Source organism: Chlamydomonas reinhardtii, chromosome 6 (genome assembly GCF_000002595.2).
Source record: "Chlamydomonas reinhardtii strain CC-503 cw92 mt+ chromosome 6, whole genome shotgun sequence".
Lineage (NCBI taxonomy): Eukaryota > Viridiplantae > Chlorophyta > Chlorophyceae > Chlamydomonadales > Chlamydomonadaceae > Chlamydomonas > Chlamydomonas reinhardtii.
The window spans coordinates 4,862,804-4,879,668 of record NC_057009.1 but is presented as its reverse complement, the minus strand read 5'-3'; the positions used below and the strand labels follow the sequence as shown (position 1 = coordinate 4,879,668).

At 62.1% G+C, this 16,865-nt stretch overlaps 5 protein-coding genes across 5 annotated transcripts; 3 read left to right on the top strand and 2 right to left on the bottom strand.

The window, feature by feature from the left end:
• Nucleotides 1-77: 77 nt before the first annotated feature.
• Nucleotides 78-3,763, top strand: CHLRE_06g278950v5 (uncharacterized protein). The gene is made up of 7 exons (XM_043063228.1): nucleotides 78-157; nucleotides 293-369; nucleotides 500-661; nucleotides 785-1,021; nucleotides 1,116-1,313; nucleotides 1,440-2,269; nucleotides 2,385-3,763. Exons 1-7 carry the CDS (start codon nucleotides 114-116, stop codon nucleotides 3,645-3,647), a joined length of 2,811 nt encoding a protein of 936 aa, XP_042923934.1. The 5' UTR covers nucleotides 78-113; the 3' UTR covers nucleotides 3,648-3,763.
• A 2-nt stretch (nucleotides 3,764-3,765) lies between these two features.
• On the bottom strand, nucleotides 3,766-8,477 carry CHLRE_06g278900v5 (uncharacterized protein). The gene is made up of 10 exons (XM_043063227.1): nucleotides 8,368-8,477; nucleotides 8,218-8,305; nucleotides 7,991-8,134; nucleotides 7,680-7,832; nucleotides 7,085-7,583; nucleotides 5,927-6,910; nucleotides 5,559-5,801; nucleotides 4,731-5,006; nucleotides 4,358-4,599; nucleotides 3,766-4,214 (listed from the first exon to the last, which is right to left on the bottom strand). Exons 1-10 carry the CDS (start codon nucleotides 8,427-8,429, stop codon nucleotides 4,035-4,037), a joined length of 2,871 nt encoding a protein of 956 aa, XP_042923933.1. The 5' UTR covers nucleotides 8,430-8,477; the 3' UTR covers nucleotides 3,766-4,034.
• A 500-nt stretch (nucleotides 8,478-8,977) lies between these two features.
• Nucleotides 8,978-10,843, top strand: CHLRE_06g278850v5 (uncharacterized protein). The gene is made up of 7 exons (XM_043063226.1): nucleotides 8,978-9,286; nucleotides 9,432-9,483; nucleotides 9,614-9,700; nucleotides 9,847-9,954; nucleotides 10,166-10,280; nucleotides 10,486-10,530; nucleotides 10,677-10,843. Exons 1-7 carry the CDS (start codon nucleotides 9,186-9,188, stop codon nucleotides 10,808-10,810), a joined length of 642 nt encoding a protein of 213 aa, XP_042923932.1. The 5' UTR covers nucleotides 8,978-9,185; the 3' UTR covers nucleotides 10,811-10,843.
• Nucleotide 10,844: 1 nt separating this feature from the next.
• On the bottom strand, nucleotides 10,845-13,261 carry CHLRE_06g278800v5 (uncharacterized protein). Its single transcript, XM_001695244.2, has 7 exons — nucleotides 13,021-13,261; nucleotides 12,667-12,848; nucleotides 12,402-12,521; nucleotides 12,150-12,228; nucleotides 11,919-12,004; nucleotides 11,625-11,747; nucleotides 10,845-11,353 (listed from the first exon to the last, which is right to left on the bottom strand). The coding sequence occupies exons 1-7, from the start codon at nucleotides 13,151-13,153 to the stop codon at nucleotides 11,264-11,266; spliced, it is 813 nt and encodes a 270-aa protein (XP_001695296.1). The 5' UTR covers nucleotides 13,154-13,261; the 3' UTR covers nucleotides 10,845-11,263.
• Nucleotides 13,262-13,367: 106 nt separating this feature from the next.
• Nucleotides 13,368-16,821, top strand: CHLRE_06g278750v5 (uncharacterized protein). The gene is made up of 11 exons (XM_001695365.2): nucleotides 13,368-13,486; nucleotides 13,573-13,640; nucleotides 13,715-13,788; nucleotides 13,947-13,999; nucleotides 14,193-14,315; nucleotides 14,468-14,553; nucleotides 14,861-14,954; nucleotides 15,363-15,423; nucleotides 15,603-15,671; nucleotides 15,845-15,993; nucleotides 16,189-16,821. Exons 1-11 carry the CDS (start codon nucleotides 13,403-13,405, stop codon nucleotides 16,222-16,224), a joined length of 897 nt encoding a protein of 298 aa, XP_001695417.1. The 5' UTR covers nucleotides 13,368-13,402; the 3' UTR covers nucleotides 16,225-16,821.
• The last annotated feature ends 44 nt before the right edge of the window (nucleotides 16,822-16,865 follow it).

Sequence of the window (16,865 nt, the reverse complement as noted above, 5' to 3'; positions counted from 1 at the left end):
AGCCCTCGCCTCATGGCGCAGGAAGACTGAATAATGTGGACAGGTTGGCCAACTCGCCTTGCCTCCTCATTCATTTTCACTCAGACAAATGCTGGTATAGACAGGATACAGCCATGAAGAAAACGCAGTTTCACACGAATCCCGTCGTGAACAAATGGTGAGGGAGCGTAAACTTATCGAGAAACTTGTCAAGATTGCTGACGACTGCATACTGTATGAGACACGGGCACGGGTGCAGCGGCGCCGAGGCATGCCGACCCGCATGAAGACTTGACGCACGCGCAAACTGCAGGGAGGAAGACCAGCGGCGCGCGAGGATGGACAAAATGATCAACAGGGCCAAATCAACCCTGCCGCCGGAGGCACGCGGTACGTCGGCCCAGCACGCTTGGTGCACCATGACATGTGAACGGCGGGGGTGCCGCCTTCATCCCCCGCTTAGCCTCATTCTGTGGACACAAGCTGACGCACTTCAAACCCATGCGTCGAGCGACTGCAGGCCTGAGCAAGCCGTCGGGCCCCAAGAAGCCGTCGCCGTACACTCAGGAAATGAACGCTCCACGGCGGGGTCCAAAGCGTGGCAGCAGCTCTGGCGAGGGGGGCGGGCATGAGGGCAGCCACGGCGACGGCACGGTGGCGGTCAACGTCCAGGAGCTAGATGGTGAGTGTATCAGAACCACTCGAGCATAAGTCGTGGATGTGCTGCTGCAAAACAGGTTGTCCGGAAATACAGTAGCCATGGGCAGCTTGAGCTGATGATACGGTAATACCTTGGTGCGCACAGGCCTCATCTACAACAGGCTGCAGGAGATCCTAGGTATGCCCATGATGCGAAAGGCGGCGGCAGCTCGTGCAGCAAATGGTACCAAAGGCACGCCGCCAAAGCCACCACGCGGCCGACGGCCAGCCTGGAATGAGGAGTGGAACGCGGGGGCGGCCGTGTCGCCTGGCAACATCGACGAAACGCCGGTGGGGCCGGCGGGTGGGAGAGCAGCCGGCGGCGCAGGCGGCTTGGTCAGAGGTAAGTCATATAAAGCGGATAAGTCTTGTACGTTGGGCTGTATCCACGGAGCACGCTTTTCAACAAGGTCCTGGCGTGTTTGTCGCGAACGCAGACCGGGGATCTCCTGTCGCTCCTGGCAGTGGCGGGAGCACAACGCGGCTGCGCACCACGTCGGCACGCGACAACACGCCAGCCCGCACTGCCTCCACGACGCACCGCACTGCCTCACCGCCACCGCTTGATGTCCAGCATGGCGCCACAGGCAGCACCCAGCGGCGCCTCAGCAGCGGTATCCCATCATACGGCGGAGGTGCGTTCCTGGCACGCTGTCCTGTTCCTGGTTCGGCAAGCAGCTTGCAACCGGTGCTTTACCATGAATTCATTACCTAGCCTCACTCACTTTCCCATCTCTCGGTCTATTACTTCAAATATTCAGGTGAGCGGGTGGTCCTGCTGCCCTCGCCGTCTGCGGCTTCACCGGGCGCCGCCATGCGCCCCTCCAGCCGCTACGGCGCCGGGCCGGAGGCGGGCGGTGGCGGTCACGTGCTGGATCGTTCCACCGTGTCAGCCATCGCCGCCCTAAACCCCACCGCTCCCGCCGCCCAGGAGGCCGCGGTGCGGCTGCAGCATTACGGCGGTGCTACGGCCGCGGCTCTGCAGCGGGAGGCGGCAGGGCCACGCAGCAGCACCGCACCCGTCTCCGCTTCGACGGCGGCGATGGGGGACGTGGACGCCACGTTCGCGTCGTACCTGGGTGCCAGCCCATCAGCCTCGGCCGCGGGGCGGCAGCACCAAGCGGGTCTACGTGGCGGGCTGGGTGGTAGCACGGCCTCAGGGCCGGGCAGTGACGCTGCCGCGATGCGGTCACTGGTGTCCCTGTCCACAGCGTCCCCAGGCGGCTCACCCGGGTTAGGAGGAATGGGCGCCGTCACGGGCAGCATGGCCGCGGGTTCACGGCGGCCGCCGCTGGCTCCACGAGCGTCGGGGGCCGTGGCGTCCTCGTCAGCAATGGGTGCCTACGGCAGCCCACCTCACGGGTCGGGCTTGGGCGCAGCAGCGCATGGGTCACTGGTGCGGGCAGGAGCTGCTGGCGATGAGGAAGAGGATAACGCGTACGAAGACGAGGAGTTCGAAGAGTACGAGGGGTCGGACGGGGAGGGCGGTGGCAAGGGTCATGGCGACGAGGACGACGAGGACAACCCGGCAGCACTGCTGCGCCAGTCGGTGCACGCGCTGCACGGGCTGGTGCAAATGAAGATCAAGCAGGTGAGACACTCAGTCCCAATTTCGTCAATACTACATGTATGTATCGTAAGATTGCTAGGCACTTGCACTCGTTCCTTTGCTCGCAAGCGCTCACCGGATGGCACCTGCTCTACAGGAGGAGCTGGCTCGCAGCCAGGCCGACAGCCTGGGCCCGGCTGGTCACCGCCAGTCGCAGGCCTCTCACGCCGGTCAGGCCGACCACGCCGCCGAGATGATGGCCTCTATGGCGCTGGCGGGCGCAGACGAGGACGGCGACGGCGGGCTAGGCGGTAGTAGCTTGATGGACGGGCTCAAGCAGAGCGACCTGGAGTACCTAGCTCGGCTTGGCGGTGGAGAGCTGGGGCATTACGACCCGGGCCACTCGGGTGACGACCGGGCTTTCGTCATAGAGCCGGGTGCCCCGGCGGGCAAGACAAAGGCCTGGGGGGACCGGCAGCCCTGGGCGAATGAGCCGACGGACGCCACTACTGGCATTGACGTCTTGCGCCAGAGGCAGGAGAAGGAGCGGCTGCGGGCGGAACAGATGCAGCAGCAGCAAATGCAGCAGCAGCGGCAGCAACAGGCGCTGGGCAAGAGTCGTGGGGGTCCGGTGGACGGTGTTGCGCAGCTGCACAGCAGTGGAGCTTCGGCGGTGGGAATGGGGCCTGGGCGAGGTGGCGCCAGGAGAGCTTCTGCCTCCCATGCAGAGGATGAGGACTCGGTGCTCCTGGGAGAGACCCTGACGGCGGGGCGCTCAGGGGCCGGTATGGTGGGTGCCATTGGCGCCGTGCTGACTGAGGCGGGGCTGACCGGCCCAGAGCCCACGCGCTCCAGCACGGACCCCACGTCGGCATCACAGATGCAGTCGGTCAGCAACGCGCTTGCGGCCCTGGCCAGTTCCGGAAAGATCAACCCTGCGGAGGCCAAGGAATTGCGGTCGCAGACAGATGCGCTGTACGGGTCGCTGCTTCAACTGCACCAGCTAATGAGCGGGCCTCGCGGCAACGAGCTGCGCAGCCCCACGCCCTCCGGCGGCGGGCTAAGCCCCGCTGGCGGCTTCACGCCGAAGGCCCAGTCGCCCAGCTCTTCCCCGAACGCATCGCAGCAGGCCGCCGTGGCTGCAGCGGCAGCCGCTGTTGCGGCGGAGGGGCGAAGCGCGGCCCGACATGCGCCGCCACCTTTGCCGCTTGACCGGGCAGAGCAGCGGCGGGCGAGTGACCATGACGGTGGTAGCGGTGGTGGGCATGTTGGGGGCAGCGGCCCAACAGCCTCACATATGCAGTTGACGCCCAAGAACCGGCTAGTGGCGGAGGACGTGGCGTGGATGGCGGGGCTTGTGCACAGCCTCAGTGAAAGTCTCCACAACTCAAAAGGAGAGGTGGAGCTGCCCGGGTTGTAGGCGGGAGGTGTACGTACAGTGGCAACCGCCTTTCATGTTGCACTATGTAGCCAGAGATGTATTCTTAAATAAGAACTGAGCTGCCGGCAAAGGATGCAAACATAATACGGTATTCATGAATGCAACATTACAAGAAGGCGACCGTCCGGTGAGACCGTGAGAGACCATCCGGCCCACGCATCCGGCCCCAAGAGTACGCATACAACGTTACATTGTATGAAGCGGTGTCAGTCCCCATATGTTGCCTGCCACGGCCATAAAACGTTAACACTTATCAACGCCGTTGTAAAGTTCCGCCAGAGCCGCGCGCCATGCACTGCGTGCCACCACCTGCCCCACAAGCCAGATGCTACAAGCGTCCCCCATTGGCAATGCCTTCCTAGCACGTCAAGCTGCCACGCCCAGCCCAGCCATCTTGGCAGAATTGCTGCCACCCAGCCCCAAACCCTTCTCCAGCTGCTCCGCGGTACGGTCCGCTACCGCTGCCGCCGCATGCTGCTCCAGTGCCGTCAGGGCCGCCCGCGCCGCCGTCAGGCCGCGGTACTGCGCCACCACAGCCTCGTGCACCTACAAGCAGCAACATGCTCGTGACCACATGGATAATGCAGCGAAGGTGGTGTCTCGCACTCCATGCATGGGTTGCAAGATGCAACCCCTCGATGCAACCCCTATATGTCAGCCGCATTCACGCAACGGTAAGCCGGCCCCACCTTCTCTAGCTGCGACTCCGGCACTGTCGCCATCTTGACGCCTGTGCCGGCGCGCAGCGCGCCGCCAGGCCCTGACGCACTGCGGCGCTCATCGCACAGCCGCCGCGCCCGGCTCGCCAATGCGCCCCACTGCTTATCCAGCGAGGTTGCGCGCGACTCCAGGGCGGACAGCTGGTCGCGCATGTCGCGCTCGGCATGGGACAGCGCGCGCGGGAGCGACCAGTGCAGGCTCGCCAGCACGCCTGCAGGGTAAAAGGCATGAATACAGGAGATGGTTGGGTGCTGGCGGCGACAACTGCAACGCCGAGTGATGCAAGTTCCAACACGGACGAAGACCTGTGCGTCCCCTCCAGTCCCGCTATCCCCAGCTCACCTGCCCGCTCTACCAGGTTCTCGTGCAGGCTCTTGAGCCGCGCCACACGCGCCTCCAGCGACGCCTGCCGTGCCTCCGCCGCGGCCGCAAGGTCAGTTAGGTCCGCCACCGCGGCGGCATGCTTGGCGGCCTCGGCCCGCAGCGCGTCCGCGCGCGCCGTCAGATCCAGCGAGGCACCGGTGAGGAAGGGAATGTGGGTAGCGCGCAGTGCGGCGATGCAGTCGGTGAGGTGGCGCAGGCCCTCCGGGATGGCCACCGTCAGCGGCGTAGGCGCACCTGCGCTCAGGCGCAGCGAGCGGGAGTGAGCACAAGTGCTCAGACTGCGGCTTGACATACAGCCCACGCGTTCATTGCAAAAGAGCAAACTCCAAAACCGTAGCCGGTACCGCTCCGGACTCCATATTGCAAGTTATTTGACATGGTCAGGTTGCGACATGTGGACACGTTAATTGCGACATACGACATTGCGACATAACGCACATACCGCCCAAACGCATCCAAACCCGCCCAACATATTGTGGATGCATTCAATATGCCTCTGGTAAGCGTGGAACGCCGTGGCACACAACAAAACGTGTCACGGTTGCCACGGTGGTGGTGGCGTGGCGTAGGGTGCGGCCAGTGGGAGGAGCTTGTGGCTATGCTAGCGCAATGCACCGCCGCAAAGCTGGGAGATGTTACTTGAATGAGCTCCAGGCGCGTAGCTATGCAAATGTGGGCGAGTCTGTATGTCGTATGTTGCTATGTTACATGTCGCATGTCGCAACCTGGCCATGTCAAACAATTTGCACACAGCCATAATGCGCCACGCGCCATCAATTTACGGACCTGGCGGCGGCTTGGGCAGCTTGCGGTCTGCTGGTGGCGCTATTAGGCTGCTGTAAACCGCCCGGATGTGAGCCTCCACAGCCGCCTTGCGCTGCTCAGGGCTAGCCAGAGGTGACAGCCCGGCGCCGCCCGTTGCAGCGGCGGCGGCGCTGGCGCCACCCGGCGTAGAAGCGGCAGCCGCCGCGGCCGCCTGGTGCGACACCAGCTCCGCCGCGCCGGCAGGCTGGTAGTAGTGAAGCGTCCCTGCAAGCAACATGCACACGAACTCAGCCGTTGACCCGTGCCCGCTTCCATACCCTACGCTCAGCTCCTTTACGTCCCGCCTGCCATCCGACGGCAGAGCTGCCCCCGCATTCCCGTGCGCTCACCTGACCGGCTGAGCATGAGCAGCCCACCGCCCAGCAGCGGGTTAGCCAGCAGGCAGCTGTCCACCACCGCCGCGCCGCCCGCCGCCGTGGCCGCGCCCGCCGGCGTCATGGAGCCGGCCGCTGCCGCCGCCACCTCGTGCACGCACTTAACCACTGGCGCCGGCAGGTCGCTGGGCAGCGCCTCAGCTGCCGCTGCGCCGCCCGGGCCGCCCAGCCACCGAGGCAGCAGCGCGCTCCAGGGCAGCGTTACGCTCCAGCAGCCGCGGCTGCGCAGGCTCACCCACGCCGTCGCGGCGGCAGCGCCCGCCGCGGCCGCCTGCATGTGCAGGTTCATGGGCCGCCGCGGCACCGCGGAGCCGCCCGCGCCGTACAGCTCCCCATCCTCGTCCTCCTCCTCGTCCTCGCTGTCCACGTCCGCCAGCCCGAACCGCCCGCTGCTGCTGGGCGTGCCAGCCACACCCACGGCCACAACTGCCTTTTGTGTCGGCGGCGCTGCCGCCCCCTCGTCCATGGGCAGCTCAACCACATCCAGCAGGACCATGCGCGGCGTGACCGCCGCTGGTGCCGCCTCACCCGCGGCAGCCGCAAACGCCAGGCCTAGGCCCGCCGCCAGACCGCCGGCTCCGGCCCCTGATCGCAGCGTGCAGCGGTAGCGGACGGCGCTAGGTGCGGAGCCGGCTGTGCCACTGGCTGTCATGTACTGCGGCGCGTGGTCGCACCAGGCCGGCACCCAGGCACCGGCCACCGCGTACGCAAGCAGCCGTCCGTCGGCATAGCCCACCACGGCGGTGCTGACGGAGGAGGGCGCGGGGCCGGCGGCGGAGGCGCCGTTAGCTGTGGAAGCCGAGGACGAGGCGGCGGTGATGGTGTGCGCGACGGCCAGGCCCACGGCACGAGCGGTAAGGTGCGGCAGCTCCTGGCGCAGGCGCGGGTTGAGGGGTCCCACCAGCGCCGGGGATACATCCTCCACCACGTGCGGCAGCACTGGAACACACAAGGGCAGGCTCTGTAAGTTAGGTGTAGGCATGAGGTATTAGGTAGAACTGCCGTGATTGTGACGGCATGCGCTGTCTCATGCCCTCTGCAGCTCAGCCGCAACCTTGACATACCACGAATGCACCATTCCATACACACCCCAGCGCGCCCTGCTGTACACACCTGGCCAGCGGCTGCGCGCCCCAGGGTTCTCCACCGCCTCAATACCAAACACCGCCGCCAGCCACTCCTCCGCCGCTGCCTCATCCGCCGCCAGCCGCTGCAGCAGCGCGCCAGAGCAGCGCATGCCGAACGGCGCCACAGGCCCCAGCGAGTACACCAGCCCGTCATTGCCCAACAGTAGGATGCTGAACAGCCCCCAGCCTAGCGCTGGGCCGAAAGCAAACGCTACTACGTCCGAGGAACCCAACGCTCCACCAGCAGCACTGCCGCCCAAGGGAGACGCAGGGGTGCCTGCCACGCCAGGGCCTGGCGAGGCGCCGTGGCCGGCCGCGGCGGCTGCGGTGCTGAGGCCGTAGCGCTGCGGCAGTGGCCCTGCCTGTGGCACCACGTGCAGGGTCTGCTCCGCCACCGCCAAGCTGTGTGTGACGTGGTACAGCCGCAGCCGGTTGTCGCTTGTCAGGACCACCAGGTGCTCCTCGCTGTGTGCATGCCACGACACCTGCGGCAGCAGTGCAGGTATGGGCGTGTCGCTGATGTCACGCATACGGTAACAATGCACCATAGGTTGCAGCGCCCACACACGGCGGCCGCGCACCTGGCACAGCACCAGTCCGGGCCTGCTGCCGAACAGCACCGAGTCCACCGCCAGCAGCCGGCACTGCTTGTGGCGCACCGTGGATCCGGGCGGCGTGGCCAGCGGCTGGCCGCCGTGTAGGTCCACCACCGCAAGTGAGATAACGGACGAGTCCTGTGAGCCGCGACGCATGCACGTGTTCACAAGGGTATGCGACTAACAAGTTGTTCAGCACGGGTATCTACAGTTGTTTGTCGGTCCTTATGCAGTGGTGTGCCTGGGCAGGGAAGTGGTGAGAGCCCTGCCTTGCAGCCGCGCACCCAGGCCCTCACCTCATTTGAGTTGCCGTAGAGAACCACGTAGCGGCCGCTGGGGGTCACGCGCAGACCCCGCGCATCAAAGTTCACCGCCGGGTTGGTGTGCACGACGTGTGTGGCCAACGGTTTGGCTACTGCCACAGGGTCTTGCAACGAAGCCTGTAGTCTCAATTGTAAATACCAGTCGGCAAACCAATCGACAGTGCGAGGTGCGGCCGCAAGAACGCTTGTGCCCCCCCTACCTGCCGTTGCTGAGCATCTAGCACCTCTTGCCGTCCATCAATGAGTACTATCCGCAAGCCACCATCCTCGCTCCGCCAAAGCGCGTAGCTGCAGCCAGCGAGGACAAATTCATTGCCAGATTACACCTTGAGCAGCTCATTGTCACTTACACAGTGCCAGCAGCATCAGCGTCCAAAGCAATCACGTCTCGCAGATCGATTTGCTCCTCCATCGCGCGGTCCACGGCGCCGAATCCCCGCGTTTAGGACAAAAGCTCTACCTATGCATTCAAAATAACCGTTGTAATGCTTGAGTGTTATATATTGCACAAGTCGATGCAGGGCTGCCATGAGTTGCACCCAGCGCGATGCCATTCGCGCGGGAAGCCCCGCCGCGTGCTGCAAGGGAGCTTTCTTCCTCCCTGCGATGGGTGAGCCTGTTCGCCCAATTTTGCGAGTCCTCAGCATAATCAGGCATGCCGTCGTGGTGATGGATTCATGCGTTTGCTAAGCTGGTGACTCGAGCAGGCTCGGCCGCAGCTGAAGGGCGCAGGGGCGCAGAGACGCAGAGAGACGCAGGGACGCAGGGCTTCCATTTGCTGGCCACCGTTGTCCGCGCCCCATCGTTCTCCCCTCATGCTCAACAATGCTTCCCTGAGGTTGCAGTCCCAGTATGCCCATCGCCCACACGGAGGCCGGGGAGACGGTGGCCGGATGTGGGCGCTGGATGAAATGCGTGCGGTGCAATTATTTATAGTCTGTCGCGCCCGGGTTAAATGGAATCCACGGTTTACATATGCCAACCTGCGTGTGCAATAGTTACAAGCTCGTTGCAGTTGTTCTTTTAAATCCTCAGCTGCGGCGCAGCTGTGTGCAGCTTATCCAGGGCAGAGCTTATCATAGCGCAAGAGCTGCTTGCAACGCTACTACAAGTATAGAGGTATTGATATCACGCAAGGTCACCGACTCGGGCACAGGCCAAAGGAACCATGCCTCCCAAGAAGGGCGTCTCAGCCGCGGAGAAGCGCGACCGCGTGCTGGAGATATTCCACGAGTCATCTGATGTGTTCCAGGGCAAGGACATCGAGAAGTAAGCCTGATTTCGTTCCTGGCCCAAACGCTGTCACGACCGTGGTGACCGTGCGTAGTGACCCTGCTCGCTCTTTGGAATTCGGGATGCCTCCACAACCTTTCTGGCTGGCCCTGCACCTCCTGCCTGCCTATGGCCAACGCAGGCTCGCAACGAAGAAGGGCGTCATCTCGCAAGCAGTGAAAGATGTGCTGCAGGTGGGTATGGGCAAGGAACTGCTGTGAGGTGGGCGCAGTGGCAAGCTCGCGTGTCGGAAGCTGGAGCATCTGGGTTGGGAAATGGCGCCACCCGGACAGTTTCCGCTCTCTTGGTCTCTTTTTCTCGCAGAGTCTCGTTGATGACAACCTGGTGCACATGGAGAAGATTGGAATCTCCAACTACTATTGGGCCTTCCCATCTGAAGCCTCCGTCATGGTATGTGGTTCGGAACTGGGTTCTGGTGGTGCGCGTGGCAGTACAAGTTCTGGGGCTCTCCGGCCGAACCGCAACCGGCCACATGGCCCTTAGCATACTGCTGCTACAGCTGTACATCTCCTTGCCTTTGTGGCCCTCCTGTGCAGGTGGAAAACGACGTAAAGCGGCTTGAGACGGATCTGGCGGCAACCCGCAAGCGGAGAGCCGAGGTGGAGGCGTCGCTAGAGCAACATAAAGCAGCCAACCCAGACACGGTGAGATGCAGAGAGCTTAAGACAGAGCGCGTGGCACACAGAGGTTTGCAGAGCGTTTGTTTTTCCTCGCGCTGCCCTGCACGCTCAGGCCGTAAGGACGTGCTCAGCGCATGCCTTACCAGCGCCACAACAACTCTGACCTTCCTGGGTCTGCAGCCTACCTCGTGCTGCCGCCTAACCCAATCGCTTGGTGTCTTGTCATCTGTCGCAGGAGTCACGTGCTCAGGCGCTGGCGGAGCTGAACAAGCTGAAGAAGCGGGCGACAGAGGTGTCATTCAAGCTGGAGGCGTACCGGGATAACGACCCCGAGACGGTGCAGGCCATGCGTGAGTGCTGGTACTAGACACCCCGCGAAGCGCTGGCACCTTCACATGGGAACTCTGACTTGCGGTTGGGTGAAGTCGAGAGGCATGGTCCAGCACATTGTCCCAGCCTGCTGTCTTCGTTTGGCGCCAGTGCCAGCGTGTGGAGCATACCGTACCATCAACAGTTCTCTCAAGTGTGCTCGTGCTTTTATATTCTCTTGCACAGACAACATAGCGGAGAGCTGCAAGCTGGCGGCAAACCGTTGGCTGGGTGAGCGGTGGGGTGCGCTTATGCGCTAAACCGTGTGGTTGCCTTCCCCTGTCACGGCCGACTAACGTCCTAGGTGATGCCGCACACGAAGGAAGGGCGGGCACGGAAACCCCCTTGGTCCCAATAACGCCTCGCCCTGTCCGCAGACAACACCTACTCGCTGTTGTCCTGGTGCAAGAAGCGGTTTGCGGGCAATGAGGCGGAGCTGGCCAAGTTCTTTGAGGAGGTAAGGGCCAGGCCATTGGCACCCAGGGTGCAAAACACGTGGGCGGCGAGCTGAAAGGGTGTACTACTGCCAATGCTTTGGAGCAACATACACGAGGAGTTACAGCGACTTCTTCAGGAGCCCCAGTCGTGATGTGCTCCCATCTCTCTTTACTCCTTCGGCGCCTTAGTGCCGTGCAGCATCTGGGGACTTATGACCTTCCTCTCTAACTTAACGCGCCTATTGTCCTGCGCGCAGAACGGCCTGGACGAGAAGGCCGAGTACCTGGAGTAATACGCACAACTCACAACGACTTCACACGACTTCCAGTCACACAGCTAAATAACGTAACTTTCGTCCTGCAGGATGCACACAACTTGCCAGCGGCGACGTCCCATACAAAGATCAGCATGACTCACGTCAGTCAGAGTCTTTACAACAATCATAAACAAACTGACACACCTTTATGGTTGCGTGTGAGCCCTGCTGGGCCTTATTGTGGTTTGAAGTTATAGCTGAAGCGAGGCTTTACTTGGCCACCGCGGGCGCAACAGCCTTGTGGCTTTGGAAGGACATGTAGGTGTTCCACACCAGCGCAACTATGTTGGCCACCAGCACCTGTGTCAAAGTGGTGAAGCACCATGCATTGTGTGTGAGCAGGTGTTGCGTATGTGTATGTGCTTGCGTGATGGTACATGGAGAGCTGGCGTGTCTGCGCATGCGTAAGAACTGACGAACACAATTGCACATGGTACCAATGCACGAACGCATATAGATGTGTGTAAGCGAAGCCTGACTGCCTACTCTCGTGCCGCCTGCAAGCCCACTCCGCCTTCCGCTCTGGTCTGCGTAAGCATTAGTTCCGCAACACTCGTCATTAAAAGCACACCTGGAGATTGGGCGGCACGAAGCGGAAGTTGAAGTACTGCGCGGGGATCCACAGCACCCAGTTGACCTTGATTGTCTCGAACCAGTCTTGCTGCAGCTTGGGCTTGATCATGTGCGGCTTGCCCTGCAGGACGGGGCACGGGCATGTGCCCAAGTTAGCACCATAACGTACTACTGTTTGGCGGGAGGTGCCACAGCCTAAAAGTCCAAAACCGAGTTCGGCTGCAAGCATTGACACAAACCGGAACAGGGCAAGTACGGTACGGGGCTGAAGTGCAGCCTCAGAGCTTCTTACGTCAATGATGAACAGCACCGAGATGAAGGTGGCCAGGAACAGCGGTGCGAACACACCCTGGTCCAGCAGCAGCTGCAGCACCGCGCCTGCGTGCGCAACCATATCCGGTTAGCTGTAAAAGCTGCAGCACCGCACCGTGCATAGAGCGTTCAGGCATTCAGTCCGGCACCTTGGCTGCGTGCCCGAATTCGCCTATTCTAATGCCTATCCCCCCAAGCACACTTGTCTCACCGGTAGCGCCGCCGGCGGGCACCAGCTTGTTGAGAATCGAGTACCAGAAATGCAGCGTGGGGCCCACCAGGAACATGCCCTGTGGATCGCATTGACAGGCAGGAGCAATGCCGGGGCTAAGGCTTGGTGCTTAAGTGGCGTATGGTCCACCAGCGTACGCCTCTATAGTTAGCGCTGGAGGCAACAAGAACGGTCCGAGTACACCAGAAGCAGCCAGCGTCAGGCACGCTAACAAGGAGGCTGCCCACGTACCAGGAACGTGAACGTGCCGGTACGCTTCACGTCAATGCTGCTGCTTTTCTCGATGAACAGCTGGCAGAAGATGTCGCCCAGAGCGTTCAGCAGCGCGCAGGTCAGCGACTTGGTGAGCAGCTGCAGGGCAGCAAAATCACGCAGACACAAAGGCCACGTTCTAGTCCAGGTCTGGGTACAAGGTGCCGTTCCACAGCGCCGGGCCGTTGGGCAGGCCGCGCAAGCCCGGGGTGCAAACAGTTCTCCCCGTACAGCAGCAGCGCACCGGGTTGGCCTCCAGGCAGCTCATGTACCAGCCGACAAAGCCACCACCCGAGCCCGACGGCTCTCCGCTACCGCCGGAGCCCACTGGCTTTCCACGAATGCTGCCGCCGCCGTGGCCGCCCCCAGCTCCCGTGCCAGCGCCGCCATCAGAGCTCCGAGACAGCATGCGACGGGGCGCTCTCCCTGCGTATTGCGTGCCGTCAGCGTGAGAAAGTAGACACGCCATGCTTTGCATCGGGCAGGCGCCAGGACTGTTCAGGCCCTGACCCCGCCACGCGTGCCACCGGCCTTTCAGTTGCAGCGTTGGGCCCCCCAAAGCAATAAGCGACCCATGCAATCTCATTCTTCTACGCACCCGCAACCAGCGCAGGCGCGACCGGCTTGGTTCCGAAACAATTGCTCCCGCGACCGCTCACTGCAGCGACCAGGCTGCTGTTGCTGCGACCTACACCGGCCCTCAAGCAGTTCCGCAGCAGAGACGCTGCCATGGCTCTATGACAAACGAAAGCGCGGTGCGAGCAGCAGCTCTGAGCAACACGTTTCACGCGTCTCCAAAGCCAGGCAAGCTCCTGAGTGGAGCCGTTGATTTAATTTTGAATATTTGTTGCGCCGGTGTAAGTACTGCGTCTACACGGCGACAACTGCTGAATGCATGGCGAACCCATGCACGCGCAACCGAAATTATCCCCGCTCCCTCGGCGTGTATTGTGCATTACGTAGCAACAAAATAGTGAAAGATGGTGGCGTCGTCGTCCTCATCCCAGCCTTTGAGCTTCCCTCGCACCTTTCTAGCGAGCGCAATAGCGGCATGCACTGCCGAGGTGAATCTCATGCTGATATTTTCCTACCGCTGTAAACATTGAGTTTTGGCAACAATGCAGCGAACGCGGTCCTGCTTGCTGCGCAGGCGCTTACCCTGCCGCTGGACACGGCCAAGGTGCGCCTGCAGCTGCAGGCCGGGGGCAACAAGTACAAGTGAGTATAATGGGCAACGCTGGGGCTTGCTTTGGCACTTGCGACGAGGGGCTCATGTCCCTGTTGAATTGCAGGGGTATGCTTGGCACGGTTGCGACGATCGCCCGCGAGGAGGGTCCTGCATCTCTGTGGAAGGGCATTGAGCCCGGTAAGTTGCCTGGATCAGGGGCTTTGCCCAAACCCAAAACCACCAACACGCCAGCGTGCCGCTGCAACTGAACCCCTGTGTCCCGGTTCCAGGTTTCACTACTGTCATCCCAAACTCTCGGTGATATCATTGGGTCCGCCGTCTTATACCTCCTGCAGGCCTGCATCGGCAATGTTTGTTCGGCGGTCTGCGCATCGGCCTTTACGAGCCGGTAAGCACAGGCTGTGTCGGCCACTGTCCATACCGCCCACCGCCCTGACAGAGCCGCCAGCGTGCCTGCACCCCTAACCTGCACCCATTTACTACAGCTGCTCTATATTTGCTGCTATTAATTAACGTGCCCATGTACATGACTCGCGTGTGCTCCTGTCCCGCTTCTTACAACACATGTCCGGTGTGTGAAGGTTCGCAACCTGTACGTGGGCAAGGACTTCAAGGGCGACCCGCCCCTGCACCTCAAGATCGCGGCGGGCCTCACCACCGGCGCCCTGGGCATCAGCGTTGCCAGTCCCACCGACCTGGTGAAGGTGAGCGGCGTCCTGGTGGCTTTGGGTGTATGTGCGTCGTGCGCATGTTTCTAGCTCGTACTGCTTACAGTGCTGACACCGTACGGGTAATGCTGGGGGATGGACGTTTGCCACCACCATACGTTCGCACATGTGCACATGTTTGCGCGCAGGTACGCATGCAATCGGAGGGCAAGCTGGCTCCCGGTGTGGCCAAGAAGTACCCCAGCGCCATCGCCGCCTACGGCATCATCGCGCGGTGCGTGTCCGGGCCTGGGCAGGGGCAGATGGGGGCGCTGCAAAAGAGCTGAAGGGGTGGGTAGTTACTGCCAAGGCCAAAGGAATCGATGCCCAGAGACAGTGGCGGTCGGGATACGGCTGAGGGGCTTGGTTCAGGCTGTCAGGCCAGGGTATTTCCTGGTGCTGGGTCCGGGGTGACGCCGGCTAGCATTCAATACCGTCACTGCGTGCCACAAGCGGTCGCGCTAGCCAGCTACCAGCGGTCTTGGAGGGCCCGCTTGCACCATTGCCCTTACTGATGTCCACCGGGCCTTACGCACTTGCAGGGAGGAGGGCATCCTGGGCCTGTGGAAGGGTCTGGGCCCCAACATCGCGCGTAACGCCATCATCAACGCGGCCGAGCTGGCCAGCTACGACCAGGTGCGTGGGAGCCAAAGGGAGCCGGGGATCCGGAAGGCCTTCATACCATAGTGTGGGGCTTGCGATCACCATGGTGGTTATGGGGGGCGCCGTGCCCCGGGAGAGGGGGGGGTTGGATTTCGGCAGGATGCAGCTCAGTGGAGCGCTGGGCATGTGTCCTTGCCAGTACGTTTGGGACGGGTGCCAAGCTGACATTGCTGATAAAGCTACAAGTCTCTGGGGTCTCGGCCAGAGGAAGGATGTTGGAAGCAGGGGTCTTCGAGATGAAACCGGCCAGCCTGTAGCTGGCAGGAGGCTGTACGGAGGTTGCTCACGTCGGCCCTTAGCTCCGGCGCCATGCAGAGACGCACAGGGCCGCACCTTCACAAACGCATTGCTTGTTTGTCTCTTCGCTCTCTGTGCCACCAGATCAAGCAGTCGCTACTGGGCATTGGCATGAAGGACAACGTGGGCACGCACCTGGCGGCGGGTGAGCCGCTGGATGCAGGGGCGGGGACGTCGTAATAGACGCACGGGCGCCATCCAGGGTCGATAGGCATAGCAATGATGTAAAAAAGGCCGGGGAACGCTTGCGGGACCGGTGCCCTGTAGGTGCAGCTAAACGGTTGGTGCTGACTCGTGCCTCTGCACCTTGCGTGCGCGCTGCAGGCTTGGGCGCCGGCTTCGTCGCGGTATGCATTGGCTCGCCCGTGGATGTGGTCAAGTCGCGCGTCATGGGTGAGCGCGCTGGGCGGTGTGGGCTGCGCATTAGCATCCGGGAAAGTCCCGTAAGCGGGCGCTGGTTGGCATTAGCACAGGGCGGGTGAAGGCGATGAGGTAGTACGGTGCGGAGCGAGGCCCAGCCCCACTACCATGGTGCAAACATGGGAAGCCTTCACCTGCTCATGCAGGCGACCGGGAGGGCAAGTTCAAGGGCGTACTTGACTGCTTCGTCAAGACCGCGCGCAACGAGGGCCCGCTGGCCTTCTATAAGGGCTTCATTCCCAACTTCGGCCGCCTGGGTTCGTGGAACGTGGCCATGTTCCTCACGCTTGAGCAGGTAGGTGGGCGGGGCAGTGACCCAGGGTCGGGTGAGCCGGGATTGAATCATCAAGCACATCCTGGTGGCAGCGCTGTAAGCTTGAGGCGCGACTGGCTTGCAGCGCGACCAGGGATAGGGCAGGGCAGTATGCCCTTGCACGTAGCAGCAACCCCCCTGTGTCTTGACTCCTCTCTGCGTGCTTCTGGCCCGCAGGTCAAGAAGCTGCTCACGCCCGCGCCCAGCCACTAAGCAAAGCATGGCAGACCACTGCTGGTGCGGTGTACCGAGGAGTTCGATGGGGGCTTATTGATAGATGCGCAAGGTTATGGCCCGTGTGCAAAAGGGCAGTTCCTGGGTGAGCCTCTGTCAAACGGCGCTGCATGACGCTGCATTGTTTGACGTGGACAGACTCACCAGAAGGCTCAGCAATGGTTCCGGCGGCTTGAAACTTGGGCTTGGTTACATGTTACCGGGGGATCCTGGACGACTGCGTATCCCCGTGCATTCATGGTCATCGTGGGGACAGATAGGCCGTGTGCGGTCCGGTCCGGTCCAGGGGACGTCTGGCCCGGTGCTGGAAGTGCCTTTGTGTTTGTTATCTGAGTTGTAAAACTCTCCTTGTTTGTATTGTTTTCGAGTGATTGGGGCTGAAGCCGATTGGTCGCAAGTGTATGCGGCACACCGACGCTGCCGGGCGGCCTGGCCTTGCAAGGAAAGGTGGCGAATCTGCGAGCTGGATTGGCTGGGTGGCTGACTATCATGGACTGGGTGGACGGGTGCGATGCGCGAAACGGGCAGCAGCCATATGGACATGGTGGGTGCTGTGAACTGTAATCCATACTTGAAGTTTCTGCAAATCCATGCAACACCTCCACTCCCAGCGTGCATCT

Excerpts from the sequence above, each read along its gene's own strand:
- CHLRE_06g278950v5 (XM_043063228.1), top strand. The coding sequence starts at position 114 with ATGAAGAAAACGCAGTTTCACACGAATCCCGTCGTGAACAAATG. Across the intron at positions 370-499 it reads CCTGCCGCCGGAGGCACGCG|GCCTGAGCAAGCCGTCGGGC; the intron begins GTACGTCGGCCC and ends GAGCGACTGCAG. Across the intron at positions 1,022-1,115 it reads CGCAGGCGGCTTGGTCAGAG|ACCGGGGATCTCCTGTCGCT; the intron begins GTAAGTCATATA and ends TCGCGAACGCAG.
- CHLRE_06g278900v5 (XM_043063227.1), bottom strand. The coding sequence starts at position 8,429 with ATGGAGGAGCAAATCGATCTGCGAGACGTGATTGCTTTGGACGCTGAT. Across the intron at positions 8,306-8,367 it reads GCTGATGCTGCTGGCACTGT|CTACGCGCTTTGGCGGAGCG; the intron begins GTAAGTGACAAT and ends CGCTGGCTGCAG. Across the intron at positions 7,584-7,679 it reads CCGGACTGGTGCTGTGCCAG|GTGTCGTGGCATGCACACAG; the intron begins GTGCGCGGCCGC and ends CTGCTGCCGCAG.
- CHLRE_06g278850v5 (XM_043063226.1), top strand. The coding sequence starts at position 9,186 with ATGCCTCCCAAGAAGGGCGTCTCAGCCGCGGAGAAGCGCGACCGCGTG. Across the intron at positions 9,484-9,613 it reads CAGTGAAAGATGTGCTGCAG|AGTCTCGTTGATGACAACCT; the intron begins GTGGGTATGGGC and ends TTTTTCTCGCAG. Across the intron at positions 10,281-10,485 it reads CGAGACGGTGCAGGCCATGC|ACAACATAGCGGAGAGCTGC; the intron begins GTGAGTGCTGGT and ends TCTCTTGCACAG.
- CHLRE_06g278800v5 (XM_001695244.2), bottom strand. The coding sequence starts at position 13,153 with ATGGCAGCGTCTCTGCTGCGGAACTGCTTGAGGGCCGGTGTAGGTCGC. Across the intron at positions 12,005-12,149 it reads GCCCGCCGGCGGCGCTACCG|GCGCGGTGCTGCAGCTGCTG; the intron begins GTGAGACAAGTG and ends TTGCGCACGCAG. Across the intron at positions 11,354-11,624 it reads TCGTGCCGCCCAATCTCCAG|GTGCTGGTGGCCAACATAGT; the intron begins GTGTGCTTTTAA and ends ACTTTGACACAG.
- CHLRE_06g278750v5 (XM_001695365.2), top strand. The coding sequence starts at position 13,403 with ATGGTGGCGTCGTCGTCCTCATCCCAGCCTTTGAGCTTCCCTCGCACC. Across the intron at positions 13,487-13,572 it reads TAGCGGCATGCACTGCCGAG|GCGCTTACCCTGCCGCTGGA; the intron begins GTGAATCTCATG and ends CTTGCTGCGCAG. Across the intron at positions 15,672-15,844 it reads GGTCAAGTCGCGCGTCATGG|GCGACCGGGAGGGCAAGTTC; the intron begins GTGAGCGCGCTG and ends CTGCTCATGCAG.